This window comes from Pyxicephalus adspersus, chromosome 12 (assembly GCF_032062135.1).
Source record: "Pyxicephalus adspersus chromosome 12, UCB_Pads_2.0, whole genome shotgun sequence".
NCBI lineage: Eukaryota > Metazoa > Chordata > Amphibia > Anura > Pyxicephalidae > Pyxicephalus > Pyxicephalus adspersus.
This window is the reverse complement of record NC_092869.1, coordinates 4,462,390-4,485,135: the sequence shown is the minus strand read 5'-3', so window position 1 is coordinate 4,485,135 and position 22,746 is coordinate 4,462,390. Positions and strand designations below refer to the sequence as shown.

At 39.2% G+C, this 22,746-nt stretch overlaps 2 protein-coding genes across 4 annotated transcripts in view; both read right to left on the bottom strand.

Moving 5' to 3' along the window:
* Nucleotides 1-3,063, bottom strand: part of LOC140341659 (SLAM family member 6-like) — a 25,897-nt gene extending 22,834 nt beyond the window's left edge. For both annotated transcript variants that reach the window (XM_072427497.1, XM_072427499.1), the window contains exon 1: nucleotides 71-3,063. In XM_072427497.1, coding sequence (XP_072283598.1) covers nucleotides 71-143 — 73 coding nt within the window. In that variant the 5' untranslated portion in view covers nucleotides 144-3,063. The remainder of the gene's footprint in view (nucleotides 1-70) is intronic.
* A 127-nt stretch (nucleotides 3,064-3,190) lies between these two features.
* Nucleotides 3,191-12,722, bottom strand: SLAMF8 (SLAM family member 8). Of its 2 annotated transcripts, XR_011922927.1 has the most exons (7): nucleotides 12,633-12,722; nucleotides 10,824-11,129; nucleotides 9,399-9,656; nucleotides 7,224-7,355; nucleotides 4,337-4,385; nucleotides 3,854-3,894; nucleotides 3,191-3,296 (listed from the first exon to the last, which is right to left on the bottom strand). XR_011922927.1 is itself a non-coding variant. In XM_072427500.1 (6 exons), exons 1-6 carry the CDS (start codon nucleotides 12,679-12,681, stop codon nucleotides 3,225-3,227), a joined length of 858 nt encoding a protein of 285 aa, XP_072283601.1. In that variant the 5' UTR covers nucleotides 12,682-12,722; the 3' UTR covers nucleotides 3,191-3,224. The 2 variants fall into 2 exon arrangements, 1 of the variants encoding a protein (XP_072283601.1); XM_072427500.1 differs by lacking the exon at nucleotides 4,337-4,385.
* Nucleotides 12,723-22,746: the final 10,024 nt, after the last annotated feature.

The following is a 22,746-nucleotide window of genomic DNA, read 5'->3' as shown; positions in this document are numbered from 1 at the left end:
GATAGATAGATAGATAGATAGATAGATAGATAGATGGATAGATAGACATGATGGATACAGGAACACTTACATTTGTATAGAGATGGCACCAGAATCAGCCAGCAATATGGAGACATTTCTGATGTTGTGTACCACTTCTTCATTTCTCATAACCACGCAGATCATCTCAGCTTCCTTTTGACTATTTAAGTTACTGTGTTGTTAGCAAAAAACAAAAAAAATGCAATAGAATGGAAACCACCAGAGGAACATGCTATGGTTATTCATCTGATGGATCTGAGCAATCTCACAGTTTGGGACCATTTTTGCCGAAGACCATACAAATCTAGAGAACAAATTTGGGTACTTATAGCAGCTGTGTTTAAAAGGTGTTGTTAGTTCAATTGTGTTTTTTATTTCTTTGATGTAATTGGTGCTCTAAAATAATGTGGAGACAATGTTCTTTAATTTGTCCCAATATGACCTTAAACAACATAGGTTGGATATCTTTCCATTTTCTGTCCTTTCCTGCTGAAATGCCCAAAGCAACCCCCTGTTCTGCTTACCCCTTGGCTAGACCCTGCTCCCCATCTCTCTGCATGGTTAACTCCTGGACGCATCACAAGTCAATATTGGAACCATAAGTGTATGACTGAGTTTGCAAAATTTTAGAAATCAGAAGGCTTAACAGTTTTAAAAGTAGAAATGAGTGTATATTTACCTGAACCTAGAACAGTCCCTAACTATGACAGGTGCTCTTTAAAGATGTCCCTATTGGTGCTGGGACAATGTCCTTTAGCAATCAAGGCAAATAAGCTCAAGTACCCCACCCCCACCCCTTAAATTAGATGTCATCAACATTGGTGTCCTTATGTTGCTTACTCATCTGTCTGGCCCTAATTCCAATTTTTCTGCACTGTGGACCCCTGGAATAAGGACTCTTATGTCTTAGGTGAAGGCTCTACTTAAATTTTAAAGGCTAATGTAAGAGATACATATGGTATATGGTATATGATATGAATTGAAATTTATTACTTGGTTTTGTACCCCTGACAGGGGCTCCTCATACTCCTGAAACGTGTGGGAACATACGTCCCCTTTTTTCTACTCCAAAACGTTGAGGAAGGGTGTTCTGCAATCCAGAGCTGGACAAAGCTAATAGGACTCCTTGGGATTTTAGTGCAGTAGAGGCAATGTGTTTTTAGCTTTCTATAGGAGGTTAAAAGCCCTCCGGGTGTTTGGCTCCTACACATGGGGTCCTTAACAAGTAAACATGGCAAAATGCTTTCCGTTATAAATAAAACAAAGCAAATAGGTGAAATTTACTGTCAGGGTTTACATTTACTTTAAAGTGGAACTAACGTAAAAAAATAAAAATCAACGGAGACATATCGTTTATTGCAGAAGGGACGAATGATCTGCAATGAAACAAACGTTCCTGTCTGTTCACTGTTTTTTGTATAACGTACACTGAGCTGCACTAGCATACCTGGCTGCTGTGAATTAATTACCGTATTTTTCGCCGTATAAGACGCTCCGGAATATAAGACGGACCCAATTTTAAAGGAGGAAAATCTAGAAAAAAAAGATTCTTAAAGATTATTCCCCTTCTGATCACTCATGCGCCATTCATACAGGTATTCCCCTTCTGATCACTCATGTGCCATTGATTTTCCCCTTCTGATCACTCTCTGCCATTTAAATTCCCCTTCTGATCACCCTGTGCCAATTTAAATTCCCCTTCTGATCACCCTGTGCCAATTTAAATTCCCCTTCTGATCACTCTGTGCCAATTTAAATTCCCCTTCTGATCATTTACCGTTTTTTCCGCCGAGTAACTCCGTTAGGGCAGGGATCAGCTTGCTTCCGGCGGGCTTCCGGGTTCCGCGTGTGCCGGCTTCTTCTCGCTCTGCTCTGCAGCTGGGAGGAAACACACACGCTGCAGCCAGCAGCGAGGAGGAGAGGAGAGGAGATGCACGGTCTCCGCAGGATTGGGTGAGTATCTTTTTTTAATTATTTTTTAACACAGTGTTTATCATATAAGACGCACCAACTTTTCCCCCCCAGTTTTGGGGAAGAAATATGTCTTATATGGCGAAAAATACGCTAACTGGGCATATATGGGAGTTACATCAATCTGGCCAAGCCAATCAGAATACGCGAATATCCCATACCCAGAGTAGGATTGGGTAGGGATGCCAGGGATGTCAAAAGAGCAATGAGAGCTGAGTTTAGTTAAATAATCGCAATCAGGCAACTAAGTTTGTTTTATTACAGACGAGACATTGTCTTTACCTTCTGCAATAAACTCCACTCCTTCACTTTTTTTTCATATTGTGCTTGTTCTCCTTTAAGGGTGAACTTGTCTATGAAGATAACATATGTGTTATGCAGCCATCTAGTGGTGACCTCTGATTTTTGCACCGTTCTCCCGTTTTCTTATGTAAATGATCAAAGGGAACAGACAGTTCATTATAAATGGTAAAAGGGCACAAAGCTTCTTTGTCTACAGTCAATTTAAAGCAGTCCAGCGCTAGACATGAGTGTAAGTCCATCATTGTAGAATACACTTTAATTTATTTAAGGGTGGCATATACTATTTAACCAAGAGTTCACCCCAACATTCCAAGAGTTGAGAAGAGTTGAACTGAATGAAGTTGTTGGACATTCCATTACAAAACCATGGCCATCAATATAGCATCACCCCTTCTTTGTAGCTATATCAGCCTCCATTCTTGTGGGAAGGGTTTTCATAAGATTTTGGAGTGGTTTGTGTGAGAAGTATTTATAAAGTCAGGTACAGAAGATAGATGAAAAGATCTGGCTCACAGTTTTATTCCAATTTATTCCAAACATGTAAAGTAGGGTTGGGGTAAGCCCTAAAGGCATTACATGTAACATTATTCAAATATTGGGGTGCTTTGTGTATTTCTTCCAGATCTGTTCAGTGATTCCATGTAGAACCCTGAACAGGAGCTTCCTGTAATACAGACCAATCACTGCTGCTCTCTCTTTTTGTGAAGGCTAACTGGTCATGTATCCGCCCCCGCTTAAAGGTGCTCTGCTGGCAGCCAATAGTGGGTGGACATTCTAGACCTGCTCTCTGCAGAAGCTATGTATTTCAATAACTTTTTAACTTTTTTTAATGAAATTCAGCGTTGGATATTTTACTTCCCCCTAAACACAAACAAAACACTAATCACACAAAACATTACAAAACATGTTGTTTTAATTTTTATGAAGTGTTATTTGTTGCAGCTGAGCGTAGAACATACTTGGCTTTGTGCATAACTTGGACTATTTTCAGAAAGGGGAACCTGTCAGAGAATAAAAACTTGGATCAAACAGTATAAAACACATTTCTTGCACAATAGTAGAGCAGTTGTAGCTTCTGGCGATTCCAATATGTTATGTACAGTAATATATGATATTTGCTCTTTTGTACACACAATGGCCAGCTGTGTGCAGTTGCTCACTGCCAGTAAGTAAACATTAATGGAAACAGCAATGAGAATTTTGATTGGCTGGTGTTGGCTCTATAGTGTGATCAATGGCTGGTGGTGCCAGTGAGTGGCATGTTGGGGAACCACTGCTCCCCATGGTACATACACTTTTACTCATAATGAAACATCAATTCCTTGAGCAGGACAATTCTAATTCATAGACCTCTGAAGGCATGTAGCTTTGGCGTAAAAATTGGTTGATTACCTAGCTGGTTTATAATCTGATTCCAAAATACTCTTTTTGACTTAGCTATGCATTTCAAGATCATGCAATATGTTAAGCAAGCCTTGTTTTTTGTATCCTTTGCATTTAGTAGGTGTTAAAAAAACTTCCCCATGCATGCCATTTATTTTGCATGTATACAAATTACCTTATCACAGATTGTACTGACTTCTTCTTTCATTAGGGAATCTGTAAGATGAGAACATGTTGTAAATAGATGTGAATATGAGGGTCTATCTCCCCAACCTTCCCAGTGTTATCCAATTTTGGGTCATAAAATGGAGAATTTGCTATACTTGGCCTCCACTTGGTTCTCCAGTCCTCTAGTCAGGAGCCGGAATGGCGTAAGCCATTGAGAGCCACCAAATGGTCCCATCACCCAGTGCTTCTGCAGGTCTATCTATGACCATTGTGAATTAGTATAAAAGCCAAGACTTGTTAATGTATAGAAAGGTAAGGGCCCCTGCTTGGTAATGGATGGGTCACTGGAACACCAAACACGTATGCCATATTCTTCTTATTTCCAAAATACTCCTTAAATACAATGGTACCAAATGGGCATATTGCAGACACACATAAACCACAGCACAAACTCTTATGTTATGCATGCTAAGCCATTGTCTGATCCTACCTTCAATCAGAGCGTCATTAAAATAGTTGGAGGGGGCTACAAAAAATAGCTGTTGAAAAAATAAACAGCGTGGTCACAAGCATGTCATGTACAGCAAAGCTTACAAAGTGGAGAAGTCAGGACTATACAACATACATCACAGTGTATACAGTGCAGCGGACAGGAGTATAACATGCACAGCACAGCTTATAGTTCATAGAGATGGGAGAATGAAACACACAGCACAATATAGATACAGAGTGGAATTTGTAGACATGGGTCAATGGTAGCACCCCAAAGCAAGCAATGGTGGCCAAGGATAGTCTATGTCCTCCAAAACATTGTTGGTCATCGGTGAACTCTTACCCCCCATCTTTTACATCGCTGCGTCTGGGGTTGGTCAGTGGTGGTTTGCACCTCCCATTCTAAAAGTGTTGTTAGTCAGTTAATGGTTTTCCCCCATCACTTCAAATCTTCGGTGGTCAATGGTGTCCCTGTAAAGCAGCCATTCTCAACCAGAGTTCTTTGGAACCCTTGAGTTTCTATAGAGTTTGCTAAGGGTTCCTTAAGGGTTCCTTTTGTCAGATAGCACCTGTCCAGTTTTGGGTCCAACATCACTTGGCCAGTGGCATAATGCCCATGATCTTTTAGCTGTCTATAAAGGTTGAATTTTGAACCACCTTTGGTTCACGTAATGGCATTCTTCCCAATGGCCCCTAATAATTACTTTTTACATGGGTTGCTTAGGACCTGAATATTTTTTCAAGGGTTCATCTCATAGTAAAATTGTTGTAAAATGTTGCTCTATAGGCATTGATTGCCAATAATGGGCCCCCAGTGCTGAGCACACTTGTCTCTGCCCGGCACTGCTACCTATACAGTAAACTCTGCTCATATTATCGAGCTGTAGATTACTCCACCTGGCATAATGCATAACTGGTAAGCTGAGTGTTCTGGCTCTCAACATTGGGACAACCAATTTATTGTCCTGGGGCAGCCCTGCAAAATCCATGATGGTTGAGGTATATAGAGGAGCTAGAAGCATCAAACCAGGCTTAAAAGCCCATTTACAGGAATCAGACAAAAATGCAAACTCTATATTTCTTAAACTTTAGGTTTGCATAACGACCCCAAGATTTTAAGCTGAAAGTGAAAGTGTAATACATTCAGTAGGTGTTGAGGAAATGGCTCAGGGAGGGGGCTACATTTTACCAGTGGTTGGAAAAAGTTTTAAAATTAGGTTTGTAGGTGGATGAGCAAGTCATGGAGGTGCTAAAATGTGGTCAGGATGTGATGCGTAAAGGTTATCTCACCTGTTCTACAGATGTGAACACAAGCTCATGTGTTCAATTACACTTTGAAATATGACTGCTGACACCTACTAATGTTAATGTATATCACAGATCTGATGGTAAAATTATTCCATTCTGTTATTTCTGCCCTGTTTCCTCTTGCACTGTACACGCAGATTCAACTGGAGGGATCTGCTGGTGTCCTGAGCTTAACCTGCTGTGGTGGTGGTGGAAGGACTTTAAATGGAAAGTTCCAGTTCAGATTTGTAGTCTTTTATCAGTATTTGAAGTATGGGGTATCTGCTCACCAATTGGGTATGTGTGTTGAGCCCCAGGCTCAAAACTTGGCCATCGTCCTTGGTGGTTCCAGGTAACCGAGCCAATCCACCAGTTCTGAATAATTGGTGGCAATGACAATGGGGTGGTATGGGCCATAGTACTGTATAATAGTGGCCAAGTAAATGTGGTGCTATTTTAGTACTGTCATTATGAGGGGAAGGATAGCTGGTGGACCCTATAAGAATGATAAACTATGTAGAAACCCCATGGGATGTAAAGAAATTGCCATGTCCCTCAACAATTCCCAATGCTGATGGGATACATGAGGCTTTGTATAGACAGGAATGGCACATTCTTTCTGTCCTCTTTTGCATTTTTCATGTCTATAAATGGTCTGATTTATATTCCAAGGGGAACACTATGTCCAGGTTTAAGATACCCCCATAACGCATGTTTAAAATATTTATTGAGCTGAATTTGTGCCTTATAGGTCCCTTGCAAAGGCATAACCCACGCCTAGAGAACGGCCTATATTCCTTTAGTAAATGAAACCTCATTTTGTAAATGAAAGTACTCTGCTACCCCACTAGGGTTTGGACACAATGCATGTAAGTAAATGCTCCTTAAATTAGAAATTCCCTCAATTAGGCAGGACCTGCACTGGAGTTATTTCTTCCTAGACAATTGAGAAGTCTGAAGATCGAAACCAGGAAAAAAAGTCGAAAGAAGATGGTGGTTCCGGGGGATGGAACAGAGGACGGGTGAGAGTATTTACAAAACTTGGGATCAGACAGGTAAGGTTATTTTATTGCAAAATGGATATCACCTGTTCCTTGACCCAAAACAGAACTGCCTGATTAAAAAAGGGACTTAGTTCCACCTTAATCCAAAAAGGATCGTTTTAATGACAAATTATCCTAAATTTCACCTCTTCTATACCACAAACATAACGTTCAGTTTTTTATAACGGCCTCCCTAAGGGGCCCTTTTGTACCCCAGGTCCCAAAGTAGCCAAGTGGGCTACCACGGCTATCTGAGCATCAGCCCAGTACCCTAATGAATGTCAGACAGAACAAGAACACACATTTTGTACATTTTGGACACAGAAAACATTTAAAGCTTAACAGGGCATCAAGCTTTTATCACTCTAAAACATTTTTTGACCTGTGACCAATAAAGGAAACATGTGATACTTTATAGATCAAAGTATGACTCCAAAAAAAGCCTACATTTCGTCAGAAGGGAAGCTGTGGTCACATTTTTATGCACAAATGAAACACGTGTGTAGTTTGACCTTCAGTTTGAATATTACTTTCAAAAATTGGGTAAATGCTTACCTAAATTTTGTCTTCTCCTCCTCTTGTAGTATAAAATTAATGGAATGATAAAAATAAGAAAAGCAACAATGGTGATGAATACAATCCATTTCTGTGCAGATCCATCTATTTCCTGATGTGCGGTGTGTCCTTCTGTAATAAACATTGAAATATGTAAATATTTTACTTCTTCACAATGTCTTTGTAATTACTTTTTTAAATAATATATATTACAAAAACTACAAAACTCCTTGGAAAAAGCTGACTTTTCTCTGTCTTTAAAGCAGTGAATTTGAGAACACAAAGACCTTGAAGACTGTCCACCAGAGAATGTTTCGGTGAATTCAGATTCATTGCTTTATAGATAAACCCTCATCTCACAGTACAGAAGGAAGAATTCCTCTTACATTGCTGGCCAGTGTCATCCGTGCACATAAAAAGCCAAAAAGATCATCTGAGAGGCACAAACTGCTCAAGTATCCCTCAGAGTTCTCTGGAGGAAACTTAGGGTTCTATGGAACTTTGGTTCGGAAACATTGTTCTAGAGTGTCCATTACAAATACTCCTCTTACATAGCACTATTAAACTCATCGGCTTTCATTTTGATATTTATTATATTTTCTGCTAAATCCACCTCCATATTGGAATCAAGGCTTACTTGTTGAGGAGATACTGAATAATCCCTATTGTCTCTCGTAACACTTGTACGAGTTGTCTCTCGTATTGTCATTTGTTTGTTGCCATGAGCAAACTCATGAAATTTACACCATATGGTAAAAATTTTTGGACTAGACACCTCCATGATTGAGTCTGGGTGTTTCTAGTGAGGGGTACTGATAATTCTAAGGATGTTATAGGCGATTGTTTAATTCCAAAACATGACAACCGGTTTTGGTGAAGTTCTACTTTGTTTCACCATGACTGTGCCCTTGTGTACAAAATGTACTCCAAAAACAGTTTGACCAATTTGATGAAGAGGAACTTACATGTCTTATATGGAGCCCTGACCTCAACACCTTCGGGATGAATTTGAACACTGATTGTAGCCAGATCTTTGAGATGGAGTCTACAAGTAGAGTGAAATTCCACCCAGAAACCCTGCAAAATCTTGTAGAGAGCTTTCACAGAGGTGTGTAGGTGGATATAGACACTCAAAAAGTCTACATTGAAATTAACGGGTTATCATACGGGTGTGATGGTCAGGTGTCTTTGGGCCTGATTTATCAAAGCTCTCCAAGTCTGGAGAAGATAGGCTATCAAATGTAGAGCTGGGTCATCCAGAAAATCGAGAATGGATTTCCTAAAAATCTTTGATAATATTTGTGAAATGTTTTCAATCCTGGAGCAGATCCTTTACAGGCCTGCTGGATCACCAAGGTTTTATCTTCTCCAGACTTGGAGAGCTTTAATAAATCATGCCCATTGATGGAGGATAAATTGACTTAACATCCTGACATGGAGCTAGTTTATTACATTCATCTTTGCAGTAATAAAAATCAGATAGTCCTTCTGAAGAGACAATGGCCCTGATTTATGAAAGCTCTCCAAGGCTGGGGAGAATACACTTTCAGAAGTGAACTGGGTGATCCAGAAAACATGAAATGGATTTTTAAAAATCATTTTCTATTTGCTAGCAAATGTTTTGAATCCTAGACCAGATCCATTCCAGGTTTGCTGGATCACCCAGTTCACTTCTGAAAGTGTATTCTCTCCAGACTTGGAGAGCTTTCATAAATCAGGGTCAATGTTACTATACTTGCACTGCAGAAAGTAGATCACTCACCCCACAAGTGCTCACCAAATGTTATATAATATATGTTATGTTATACATTTCCATTGTTAGCTGAAGATACAGTATACGTGACAGCTTCAAGAACGCAAACTCAAATATTGTGATATCTGAAAAATGTATGTATTTGGCAGGAATGGATAACGAATATTTTTAGTCTAGTTTTCCCAAGAAACCAAATTGTAATAATCGATCCAACTCATTGTTTAACATCTGGCAATTCTATAAAGTTTACATTTACCAGGCATTCCCTGCCTGTGTATTACGGTAAATATGTTTTAATATATAGTAATTGATTCACCATTAGCTAATGTTTGGTGAATGTTACTGCTTCATATATATGTCCCTCCCCTGCAGGGCTGGCTTTGATAAATTCTGTACATTTCTTTGAAAGATGACATAATTACCTTCTTGACAGTAGTTCCGAGGGGTGATGGTTTTGGAGACATTACTGACGGGATTTTCTACAGTACATGTGTAGGTGATGTTCGGGGAAATATCATATAAATAAAGTGTACTGTCCCGTATATATGTGTCATTGGTTTTTGGATCATTCCAGAAAACATTTGCATTTGACAAATTCGTCAGGCAGGTCAGAGCCAAACTGCAGGTCTCGTTGCTGATCATGTTAACATGAATATTTATGTCATAGTACTGCAAGATGGCTGAAATAGACAAAGACAAATATAACTGTAAAATGTTGGACAATAATGAAGATGGTCAAAAGCTGTATAGTCAATGTCTACAGCATACATTCTGTGCCCAGTATAAAGAGTTCCCACCTTCCTGGACTTAGTTTTCAGGTCTACACAACTGCTGTGCCCATATTGAAAGGGTCCCATCATATCGTTATATTCAACACCATAAATACATTTCTTAACATACCTTCTGTGTCCAATATGACAAATTCCCACTGTCCCTGCAATGACTTTCCTTGCTGTTCCGATATAGACTGGTTTCCACCATCCCATCATGGTCATGCCATAGAGTTTGTATGTATTTATAGTCAACGTCCTCAACATGCCTTCTGTGCCCAATATGAGGAATTCCCACCTTCACTGCATTGACTTCCAATGCTGTGCTGATATAGAAAGATTCCCATCATCCCATCATGATCACGCCATAGATTTCTTTTGCATTGATAGTCAGTGTCCTCAACATACTCTCTGTGCCCAATATGACAAATTCCCATCTTACCTACATTGACTTCCAATGCTGTGCCGATATTGAAAGGTTCCTATCATCCCATCATGGTCACCCCAAAAATTTTTAATGTATTGATAGTCAACATCCTCAACATGCCTTCTGTGCCCAATATGAAGAATTGCCACCTTCCCTTAGCTCCAAGGTCTACACCTCTGTTGTGCCCATATTGAAGGGTTATCATCATCCACGTTCTGAGCCCCCAAGTCTATACCCCTGTTAATTGCATTATGAGGGGTTCCTACCATTATCGCACTGAATTCCTGCTCTGTAAACATGCTGCGCCCACAACAAGGTGTTTGTCAACCCTGTGCTAAATTATTATTGGGTTGTTACACCTGCTTAGATCATTTTGGAGGGCTCCAACCATCCTTGCCCTGAGTTCTGTGCACCTGCTGAGTCCATTTTACTGGGGTTCCTTTCATCCCTGTGCCGAGTTTCCAGGTCTAAACGCCTGCTGTGCACATGAGGAGTTGTTGTGCTAGGGACCTACCCCATCCCTACCTTTAGGCAAATCCTATCCTTTAGGCGTTTTTTGCTTAATTTCCCAAGCAGATCAGATCAATATGAAAGAATTCTAAACAAAAGAAATGTCCTCCCACAGGAAGACATATACAATTTTTACTTACGGTAGACTTTGAGATGAAACTTCCAGTGGACAACATCATCTCCAATACTCCCAAACATGTCAGCACTGTAGGTTCCTTGGTCTTCCCTGGTGACTTGTGTTATTTTCAGCGAGCCGCCATCCATGCCAAGCAATCGCCTTGTGAACCTGTGATTTTTTATTTCGATCTTTCCATTGAGCCATGTTGTGGCAATGTGGTTGTTTGAGAAGATCCAGAAAACTTCTCTCTTGTCCTTCTCATTAATGGTTAGAATGACATCCCTTTCCTCAGCAGAAATTACATCCACAGTATTTTGGAAAGTTAGAGCTATCAACACAAAAACACCCCAGATGAAGATTTTTTTGAGCCAATTCACCAAAATCCCATTGCAACCAACTCTATAGACCAGTTTGCAACTCTAGATTTCTTGATAAGACACAATATAAAATACGTATTTTTTTAAATTTTGATTGTTAATGTATTTTTTTTTGCTTGTTCCAAATAGAAAAGTACTGGTTATTATAGTTATTGTCTGTTATAATTCAAAATTTCCCACTTCTCATTTTAAAATCAACAAAATTAGTCATTTTTCTGAGCATATTTTATCCAAGCAGTTCAGTGATTAAATATGAGAGTTTTTACAAAATACTTTCAAAATAATCATTTGAGATCAGTACTGGGGAACTCATAAGGTATATGGCAGCTCAATATATTATGATGTAAAAGTAATTTTTACCCAAGTAGAGTCTTTTTGCCAGTGGCCACCAATGGAAGAGAGCCACTCTCCACTGATCCAAAGAGTAATAGGGTCCTTCTCAACTGACCACCAATGTAAGGGAGCAATGTTTAAAGGAGTAGAGAAATCATTGGGGTTTTTTTGTGGCAAACAAGTTGTTCCCAAAATTTAGTAAAACTCCAGTGGAAGTGTAAATTACAATATGTTGAAATGAGGCCACAAAAGGGCACTAAACAGAGTATTTCTTATACAACAAAAGAAGATTATGATAATAGTTTGCCAAAAAAGCCCAATGAAGACGTCCAAGACATTAAATACAGCCGTATTTTTCCTAACATGTTTTCCCATTAAATGGGCTTCCATAGGGGTAACTGTGACTTGAAGTAAAAAATGTCAAAATAATCCCAGGGAACTTGTTTAGACCGAAAGAAGGGTCAGGGTTTTCACTTTTTTTCTAAAGCTGAAACAAAAGCAGGAGAGCCTTGTTTAGACCCAAAGGGTTTCTTTGAGTCTAAACAAATGAAGGACCTTCACCACCAACTATCAATACAAAGGGTCTATTACCACTTAACACCAAGGTTTTCCACCGACTGTTATTGTAATCCATCATTCCTTCCCTGCCCACCAATGTGAGGCAACATTACAGTTGCCCATAAACTGCCTTGCATATTAAATACTCTAACACAATATTTTAATAAATGTTAGTTCTTTTATTATTTTTTTTTTGTTCTCACTACTCCATCATCATCTGCATACACACTAAATATCGTAGAGGGTTTCCTAAAATATTTTAAAAGTTCCTTTTTTAAAAAAATATTTGAGGAAGACCCATTCAGGTTATTAATCATTTTCGAGAAATGACAATCTCACATTTATCCATCTTTCATTAAAATTGTTTATTTCTCGTTGACCCATTTTCCAGATTTACATTAAATTTCCCCAAAAACATTTTGAAGTGACAGAAGATCATCTCCCTGATCCTAATCTGATTATTTGGTCCCCAAACAGAAAAGCTGTAATGGAGGGCTCAACAAGACTGGAAAAATTACGGGAATGGGTAAAAATGTTGGACAATGGTCAATGGATGCACTTACCAGCTCGAAGGATACTGTGGAGCAAAATGAAGCAGCTAAGTTGTAGCATTCTCTGCTTGCTGTCTGTGCTCAGCTTTCAATCTGTCGAAAAAATGTAAAAACAAAACAAAAAAAATCTTACTTCCTCTCTCAATTTTACAACCCCCTTAAAGTGACATGTAAATTGTGTATACTATTTAAAACTTAGAACATGCATGCCCAATGACTGACTTTTTTGGAACTGTATATTTGTTTTGTTACTTCTTCTGTTTATTTTTTCCTTCTTTTCTTCTTCCAGTAACATGTCCAAGAGTGATGCCTACTCATTGTACTTTATCTTTGAGAAGAAGTGTTGTCACCCTAGGCTATCCCATAAATTGGACTCCAAATATCTTCTGAGATCGACGGAGGACAACGCTGGAACACGACGCTGGAAGAGCACAGCGGGACCAGGTAAGTGGGGATTTTAATGTAGGGAAAATCTCGGGGTTACCCATAATAGCACTTTTTTTTAGCCCGTACGAAGGTCAGGCTTAACGGTCGGGAGGTTAAATATTCATCTACGTGTATAGGCTAGAGTTTTCTTCTGACTACAATCATATTCTCCTCTCCATCTTCTTTATGATGGAACTTGGCAGAAGATAGTTGCGAATGCAGATAACAATGGCAATTATGGTTCCAAGCACAGAAAGGTACACATTTTTTTTTCCGAATCTCGCAAAACGTGATTTACTAAACAAAAACCCGGGGCACAGCTCCTGACGGGAGCTGGAATGGACCTACTAGCCGAAGCAGGAATGGACCTACTAGCCCGTCTGACTGAAGTCAGACAGGGTCCTTTCTCTATGGGACTGCATAGGCTGTCCCAACATATACTAGGCTGGGAGCTCTCCTGAAAGTTATACATATACAGGATATATATATTTATAACAGAATTGACTTTCATTTACTTAGAACATCTTCTTTGCATGGGAAAAGAAAGGTTATGGAGCCACCACATCTAAGCATTGGTAAGCCTCAATATACAGTTTGGCAGAAAACACCGAGTTTCAGGTTTGTATAGGAGAAGTGCATTACACAAACTTTCACAAAGCACCTGCAAAGCTTTAAGAAGCAACCTTGAAGACTTTGAAGGATCCTTCAGCTTTAGCTTCGAGCATGGATCATAGCAGGTCATGATCACCGTTCGTATCCATACCGAATCCTATGAATGCAAAAGTCTCAATCTGTTTCACCACCTCTGGACTTGATATGATTTCTTGCTGATGCAACAATGATCTAAAAAACAAAGCCTACTTTCAGCTTTGCGCCTTAAGTTTTGCAGGAGGCATGAAAAGGATTTTTACAAATTTCATTTCCTGTGTCAGCATAATAGGCAAAGCTGAAATAAAGAAGGGGTGTAATTTTTAAAGTAGCAATGCTCTTCGCAGTGCACCAAAATATGTCAACAATACAGTCAAGCAAAACCCCAGAAATTTCCATTAGATTATTATCTCTTGGAGAAACTTGATTTAGGCTTTGATTAGATTAAGAAAAGTGTACATTCTGTCCAGGACCAAATCCATTCCACGTTTGCTGGTCTCCACGCCGTACACGTTGGGGTATGTTATGTGATGTGAGAAGTTCTCAAGTCTAGGATTTGTGAGGAAGACCCAGCCTCACCTTGACCAACATTCAGCAAGAACGGCCACCTAGTCCTCAGCAGGTCTCTGTTCAGCTTCACAGTATGTGAATATAATACACCATCGCTTTGTTCAACCATCAGTAAGGTCATTGGCCACCTTTAGAATGATACTTGGCTGGATGTTGAGGGGAAGTGGGTTTTATAACATCAATACAAACTAACAATGATCTGTTTAGAGGTCTACAAAAAACTTCAGAACTTCACATCAGACTTTATATAAAATTGTATTGTATAGGACCCTGGAGTCATTGTTCTGAGGGCCTATTGATTCACCACATTGTATTACCAGAAATTAAAAAGGATTTGATTGTACCACCTCAGAAATCCCCATCTTCTATTCCTACAAGTGAACATATGCTTTCTTTCTGAAGAAATAACCCCAAACTTTGATCCTAATACAGGCTTCAGGCTGTGGGCTTTATTGAAGAAGTAGGGATGAGCAAAGAAAATCAACCTAGTCGAAATTTAAATTAAATTTAGACAATTCGGGCCTGATTTAATAAACCTCTCCAAGGCTGGAGAGAATACACTTTCATCAGTGAAGCTGTGTGATCTGGCAAACCTGGAATGGATTTATTCAATGTCATTTGCTATTTGGATCAGATCCATCCCAGGTTTGTTGGATCACCCAGCTTCACTGGTAAAAGTGTATTCTTCCCAGCCTTGGAGAGCTTTAATAAATCAGGGCCTTCGATTTTAGTAAAATTAAGTTGTATTTGAAATTGAATTGAAATTTTTGGCTTTAAAGTGACTAATAATAGTAACTTTAATCTAGGCAGGGACACGTATTATTCTTTTACTAAAATTATTAGAAGAATAATACATGTCCCTGCCTAGATTCTACTCAAATATAACGCAGGCCTAGCCAATGTACTTCTTCCGGGCATTGCTATAGTACCTGTTTCTACAGAAGAATACTTAGATTCTTCCCCAATTCTACTTATAGAAAGAAAACTTCCACTATTATTATGGGATGATAACCTGCAAGTTCACAAGTGGAAAAGTCATATTTCATTTTTAATTGAATCAAATTTTTATTAATTTTGACCATCCCTATGGAAAAGCACCATAGCCACCACCTTTCCCCAGCTCCACAAGGTCTCTTGTTCTGCCAGGAAACCCAGAATGAGCAAAACTTGTTTTACTATGTTTTTTGTACATTACCTCCAAAGTGCATCTTGAAGGGGATTTTCCAGGTTTTCCAGGCTTTTTTATTCAAAAAGTATCTATAAAAACAGACCATTCATTACAATAATTTCAATAATATCAGAATAACATAAGCATGAAAACCTATTTCTTGTTTTTTATAGAACAGACAATACAGCTCCATTCTTGACGCGTTTCGCAGATCAGGCTTCATCAGAAGAACATTAATTGGGAGCCTTCATAATTAATTCCAAGCCAAACACAAAGGAAATAGACATTTATAAATGGCAGTAATGAATCATGCTATGAATTCACAACTCATCTTCATCATTACCCCAAAAAGGAAGATCGTCTTTCTTTTATTTTAACTCGGTAATTGTTAACTGATTCTAGTCTATAGTAAAATTTTTTTTTTTGCATTCTCCAATATAAACTTTTTCCACACTCTCCAATATTAAAAACTTGCAGTTCCAACGCAGTTGAGAAACCAATTCCCTTGTTTTGTGTTCAGTCCACCAATATGTATTCAAATACCAACTAAAATATACTTTGTTCATTGCGATAGGGGAGGCATATCAGTCTTAAATGATGGAATCAATATAATAACTCTAACACCTATTACAAATGTATAATTAGGAACCCAACTTAGTACATCATCATTCATATCCAAATATTTCCATCATCAAATTGAATATTATAATAAGTGCATAGCTTCAAATCTTCCCATTCATTATATCAATATACATTACATTTAATTGTAGTGTTGACCCCATTTACCTGTCTTGATTTCTATACCCTCCATGCACAATAAAATCAACACTCCTCCGCTACTATAATACCCTCTTTTTTATTGTAAACCATAATACCCATTAGCTTATAACCCCATTTAATTTTAACACAGTGTCCATTAATTTCCTTTACTGAATCAACATCGAATTTTGATTCTTCCCCACAATCAATAAATTTCAACCATTCTCATATGTAGAAGTTTTCCCCACCAGTCGGTTCCTTCTCTCCTCCTCCACTTTGTATTGACTACTACTGAAGATATGTTTCCATCAGGATGTCCCACGTAGCGCTTCCTGACTGTTTCTGCGCCCAGTACTTTACTAAACTGCAGTTTAAACCAAATATCCACCCCTCCCTTTAACCACGTGATGCCCAGTGCAACCCAAACCTGCAAACCATGGTTAGCACACCTTTGGAGCACTCCATCAAAGGTTGGTATTCCAGGCCATCTGTACGTTCTCCATGTCTCTGCATGACTTTCCTCCGGGTATTTCGGTTTCCTCCCACAAAAAATATGTAGTTAGGTTAATTGGCATTCCTTCGCATATTCCTTAGACTGTAATAATGACACACAATCACGGCATTAGATTGTGAGCCCCTTTGCGGGACATTTAGTGACATGACTATGGACTTAGTGCACTTAGTAAAACTTGTAAAGCACTGCATAATATGTCAGCACTATATAAATAATGGCTAATAATAATAATATCAATACTAATCTATAACTCCGCACCACGTGTTCATCTGCTACTACAGTAAAAGGAATTAGTAGGCTCCTCCAAGCTTCTAGCTCAGGGAGATCTTTGTGTAATGACCACAAGGAATACATTGGCCCTGATTTATTAAAGCTCTCCAAGGCTGGAGATAATACACTTTTATGAGCCATGACTGGCGCACTGGTACCAGGGGGTAACTTGGATTGCATGCCTCAGGTTATCCCATGTGCCAGGGGGAGCCCTAACATAGGCTGCCCCAAAAATTGTACTCCACATATATTTTCCTTTTCCCCATTAATGCAGGAAGTGTTCTGCAGTCTACAAAATATAAGTCAAAAAGCAGATAACAGTGTTTATTCTTTAACTCAGTATACACACTAGAATTGTCTGCTGACTACAATCACATTCCCCTCTCTTCATCTCTATAGCTACGTACACACTTCCAATTATTATCGTTGGAAAACGAACGACGAACGTTCATGCATGATATACACGAACGATCGTATAGCACCGATCCTGCACATAGAGGTAACGACACGATCGTTCGTAGATATTGTACACACAATAGATACGATCGTTTAAGCGATAGAGGAACTATGTGCACGACAGGAAAGTGAACGGACGTTCGTTCATCACGCATGCTCTGAACATGGACGATCAACGAACGACCGTACACACGAACGATGTTCAACGATCGTCGTCCAATCCGATCCGTCGGTCCGGTCGTTCGTTTCCAGCGACTTTCCTCGTTCGTCGGCGTCGTTGGTTACTTTTTTACGAACGATTTTTTGCCCAATCGATCGTTCGTCGTTCGATTGGAACGATAAAAATTGGAAGTGTGTACGCACCTTAAGATGAGGGAATGTATTGCTGGCAGAAGATAGCTTGGAATGCAGATAACATTGTTCCTGGATTACAATTCCATGCACCTAAAGTTACACATATAGGGTTTTTACAAGTTATACATATAAATAGGGGTAGGAAAAGACAGACAGGTACAGACAGTGAAACAGGAGGGAGAGAGGACCCTGCCCCAAAGAGCTTACAATCCAAGAGGTTGGGACAGCTCTAGAGAAGTCTTGTATCCGTGTGTGTGATGAGGTTATGAGTGAGGAAGTGATTAGTAGGTCATTGAAGGAGCGGAGAGAGCAGCTAGGGGGGTATTTTTTTTTTTTACCAGGTCAGAAAGGTAATCGGGACAAGAACGTTGGATGGATTTGAAGGCAAAGCACATGAGCCTAAATTTGATTCTAAGGTGAAATGGAAGCCAATGAAGAGATCTGCAAAGAGATGCAGCGGAAGAGGAGCGGAGGGAAGGATGGATGAGTCTGGCTGCAGCATTCATGATAGATTGTAGAGGAGAGAGCCGGTTAGTGGAATACCAGAGAGGAGGAGGTTACAGTAGTCCAGACACAAGATGATAAGAGCGTGTACAAGGAGTTTGGTGGTCTCTGAGGACAGGTAAAGGTAGATTTTGGAGATGTTGCTCAGCTGAAAGGATTTGAAGGTGGGGGTGTAAAGGAGAGGGCACAATTGAAGGTGACACCAAGACAACGTGCCTGGGGGGAGGGACACATAATAGTTATTAACCGAAATATGTCAGGTGGTGATTTTGGATGTGGGCTTTGAAGGAACCTTCAGCTTTAGCTTCGAGCATGGATCATAACAGGTCATGATCTGACCTACTCAAGTTTAAGTTATTGCTGAAGATCATTTGAAGGAATCTTTATTGAATCCAAGGAGTGCAAAGGTCACAGTCAGATTCACCTTCACTGGACTGGATATGATTTCTTGGTGAAGCATCAATGCTCCAAAAATGTAGCCTACAAACTTTACACTTTAAGCTTTGCAGAGCGTGTGAAAACATCATGCTACCTGAAATAAAGGAGGGATGTGATATTTATAGTAGTGTTCCTCTATACAGATACTTTATTGGTGATCTATACTCTATTCTGGTGATCATTGCCGTTGGTGATTGTGCCATTGAAGGTGAAGGGCAGTCCAACATATTTGATGAGGGGAAATCTTCAATGGGGACATTTGTTCTGGAGGCATAAGGGAATACTCTTATTGGAACAGGATATAGGGAATGTTCTCATGCACAAAAACCAAAATCTCATAGGTTTGCAGGTTTTACCCAGTCCCTACACTAACCAAAATTAAGAAAATGTTTTCCGTTGCATATGCATTATCTCTGGTACAGAGTAGAGTATTAGGCCAGAATCTGGATTTTGACTTTGGAAAAAAAGTTACAATTAAGAAATTAGAATATTGACCACTGGGTTCAGTTCTCCAAGAAGTGAATCTTGCTGAGATTCCATCTCATTCTAAGTCAACATCCTCATCACTGGTCCCAGTTGTGGTTTCATGGTTAGTTTTTTTTTTTTTTGCAAGTGTAACAAATAATACAGTATACATTGGTGCCAGTGCTGTTGGGAATCTGCACAATAAAAAGCCCATCCTTCAACTCTTTTCACAATGATGATGCAGAGTAGTTGTGATACACAAACACAACAAAGAAATACCAGTCCCAATGAAAGCAAAAGGCCAACATTAATATTCATAGTTATTCAGTATTCTAGCCAAGGACTGTTATTTCTTTGTTGGATCACTAAAACAATGTGTTAAAGCCACTGTTGCCCTTTAAGCTGAACAAAATGGCCCCTTCCCACTATTGTATTCACTCTCACTTTTTTTTTGTTGTTCTCAAAACATTAATTTGATCAAATATCAGTACTTCGAACTCACAAATGCCAAAATGTAGTGAGTGGAGACTGGTGTAGCCAAAATGAATAGATAGTGCAAGTGCGAGTCTCCAATCTGTGCAAGTGTTACGTTGTATTCTGCACACTTCTTCTCCGAGCATGAAAAGGGCATCCTAAAAGATTTTTCCTACTTTCTAATTTCTCCTACAGTGAGAAGTCCTCAAGTCTAGGACTTGTGAGGAAGACACCTTGACCCACATCCAACATGAATGGCCACCTAAGCCCCAGTGGGTCCGTGTGCAGCTTCACAATTTGTAAATTTAATACATCCATCTCTTTGTTCAACCATCAGTGAGGTCATTGGCCAATTATAGAGGGATACTTCACTGGATGTTGAGGGGAAGTTGGTATTATAACATCAATACAAACTAACAATGAACTCTTTAGAGGTCTACAAAAAAGAACTTCACATCGGACTTTATGAAATTCCCCCAGGCTGAGAAATCCCTAAAAAGAACAAAAAGCTTTACGGTTGTAGAACAGTTAAGGTATTGATAAGTCTTTGTATCTAGTTACATTACACATAATCTAAACTATATTTGTAAAAGGCCCTGGAGTCAATGGCCCTGATTTAGTAAAGCTCTTCATGGCTGGAAAGGATATACTTTCACCAGTGAATCTAGACGATCCAGCAAACCTGGAATAGACCTGGTCCAGGATTGAAAACATTTGCTAACAAATAGAAAATGACTTTTATTAAAATCCATCCAGGTTTTCTGGATCACCCAACTTCACTGGTGAAAGTATATCCAGTCCAGCCTTGTAGAGCTTTAATAAATCAGACCCACTGTTCCGAGGGTTTAAATCATCGAGAATGTTTAAAGGATTAAAATGTAAAATTATGGTTCCATTCTAAAAAAAATAACCCCAAACTTTTATCAAATTCAGGCTTCAGGCTTTGGGCTTTAATGAAAAAGTGGGGATGAGCAAATAAAATCAACCAAGTCGAAAATTGAGGTAAATTAAGACAATTTGAGTTCAATTCAATGAAATCAAATTTGAAATTTAATTCTCAGAAATTGAACAATTCAATTGTTGACTTTAAATTGAATCCAACATCCGTTTTTGTTTCAAAGGCCAATCAGAAACTTAATTTTCCCTAATATTAGTAGAAGAATAAAATGTGTCCCTGCCTAGATTCTACCTAAATATTACACAAGCCTAGCCAATGTACTTCTTCGGGGCATTGCTGTAGTACCTGTTCCTGCAAAACAATGCCTTAATTTTGTTCCAGTTCAACTTATAGAAAGAGAACTTCCACTATTAATATATATTTTAGTTGAATCATTTTTGTCACATTTGAGCATCCCTGTGGAAAAGCGACCATCCTTCTTCCCCACCACCTTTCCTTGGCTCAGAGTCCAAAGAGTCTCTTGGTCTGCTAGGAAACCCAAAATGGGCAAACCTTGATTAAAGAGGTTTTAGTTAGTGGGGGAAAAATCTCATCACACCAGCCTGGGATTGACGAACCTTGATACTGGTTCCTTGTGGCTTTTTATTTTAGCTATACAATGTATGACACACGTGCCATGTAGTGTGGAGCCCAGTCGTGAGTGTGTGTCGTCGGAGACAATGTAACTCCTGTGCATGTACATGAATTATATCAGTGGCCATCCAATCACTTAGGAGAATTGCCATCTTCTCCAAAGTCTGCTGCGGCGCCAGTGGCGAAGATGGCGCCTTCCAAGGATGGCCAGATCCTAGACTTGCCATCGCTGCATTGTGGCTACATGCAGGTAAATCTGAACCATAATCAGAAAGAATGCTGTGCATACGTGTTGATTGTGGCACAAAATCACCACCCACCAACAAGTTTAGTTCCTCTTTAAATGTCAGATTTAAGTATCAGTGTAACAAGTGTGGGAATTGTAAAGTTGTGAATGCAAATAGGTCTTTTATATGCATACCACTTGTGAGTGACGGCTATTTTACAAACAAGCTGCAGTGAAGGGTGCAAACATCACACTTCCTGCTGATGTCTGCTGGTGTGTTGGTGCAGCTTAGTGATTCAAATCTCTAATGAAGTTGTATATAGTTGAAATCAACAAAAGTAACATGTTGGTCATTTTTTAAGATGTCTTTCACATCCTTAAGCAATATATAACGGTGTCAAAATGTGCTGTACTACAACATACACAATGTGTGCCTGTATTGTCATGCAAATTTAATTGCATTTCAACACACACCTGTTGCTGTGCATTTACCTGGTCCATGACCTACTTTTTTCCTGAGGTGTAATGGGCTGCCTAAAGCAACACTCCTCCATGCTTAAAAACTGACACATAACAAACTGTATTCTGTTGTGAATGAGTCATATGGTTTTCTTCATTTTTTGTGTTCAGTTTTCAGTTTAAAAATCTAAAAGTATAAGTCCTTATAGTCATGATTTAAAGCAGAAAGTTTTGTTCCAACTTAACAACATTTAAAGTATCCCTGATGTATGTTTTTTTTTGATAATCTATCATGTCTATGGGGAGGAAGATGTACAGAACCTGGGCAAAAGTTTGAGGAAACCAGACAGTCACCTCTGTAAGAGTTTCTTAGACATCACACGTTCCAAACCCATGACTTAGAATTTAGTGTTTGTCCCTCTTCGTGACTATAACACCCTCCACTCTTCTGGGAAGGCATTCTGCAACATTTTGGAAATAGTCTCTGGAAATTTGTGCCCATTCATTCAAAAGAATGGAGAATAGGTACTGATGTTGAATGAGAAGACCTGGGACATAATCGGAGTTCCAATTCATTTAAGGTGTTCAGTAGGGTTGAGGTTAGGAATTGGTGTAGGACACTTGAATTCCTCCACACCAAACTGGTCACCATATCTTTATGGAGGGGGACTTGTACACAGGGACACTGTGGACCAGAAAAGGGCCTCCAGAAAACTGTGACCACAAGGTTGAAAGATCACAATTGTCTTAAATGGGACTATCCAAATTAAAAAGCCCAATTGACCACATTTGTATAAATCAACTGAAGGGCCACTTATCAAGAAGAATGTGGTATGCAGGGGGAAGCTATGAATTATGGGACTT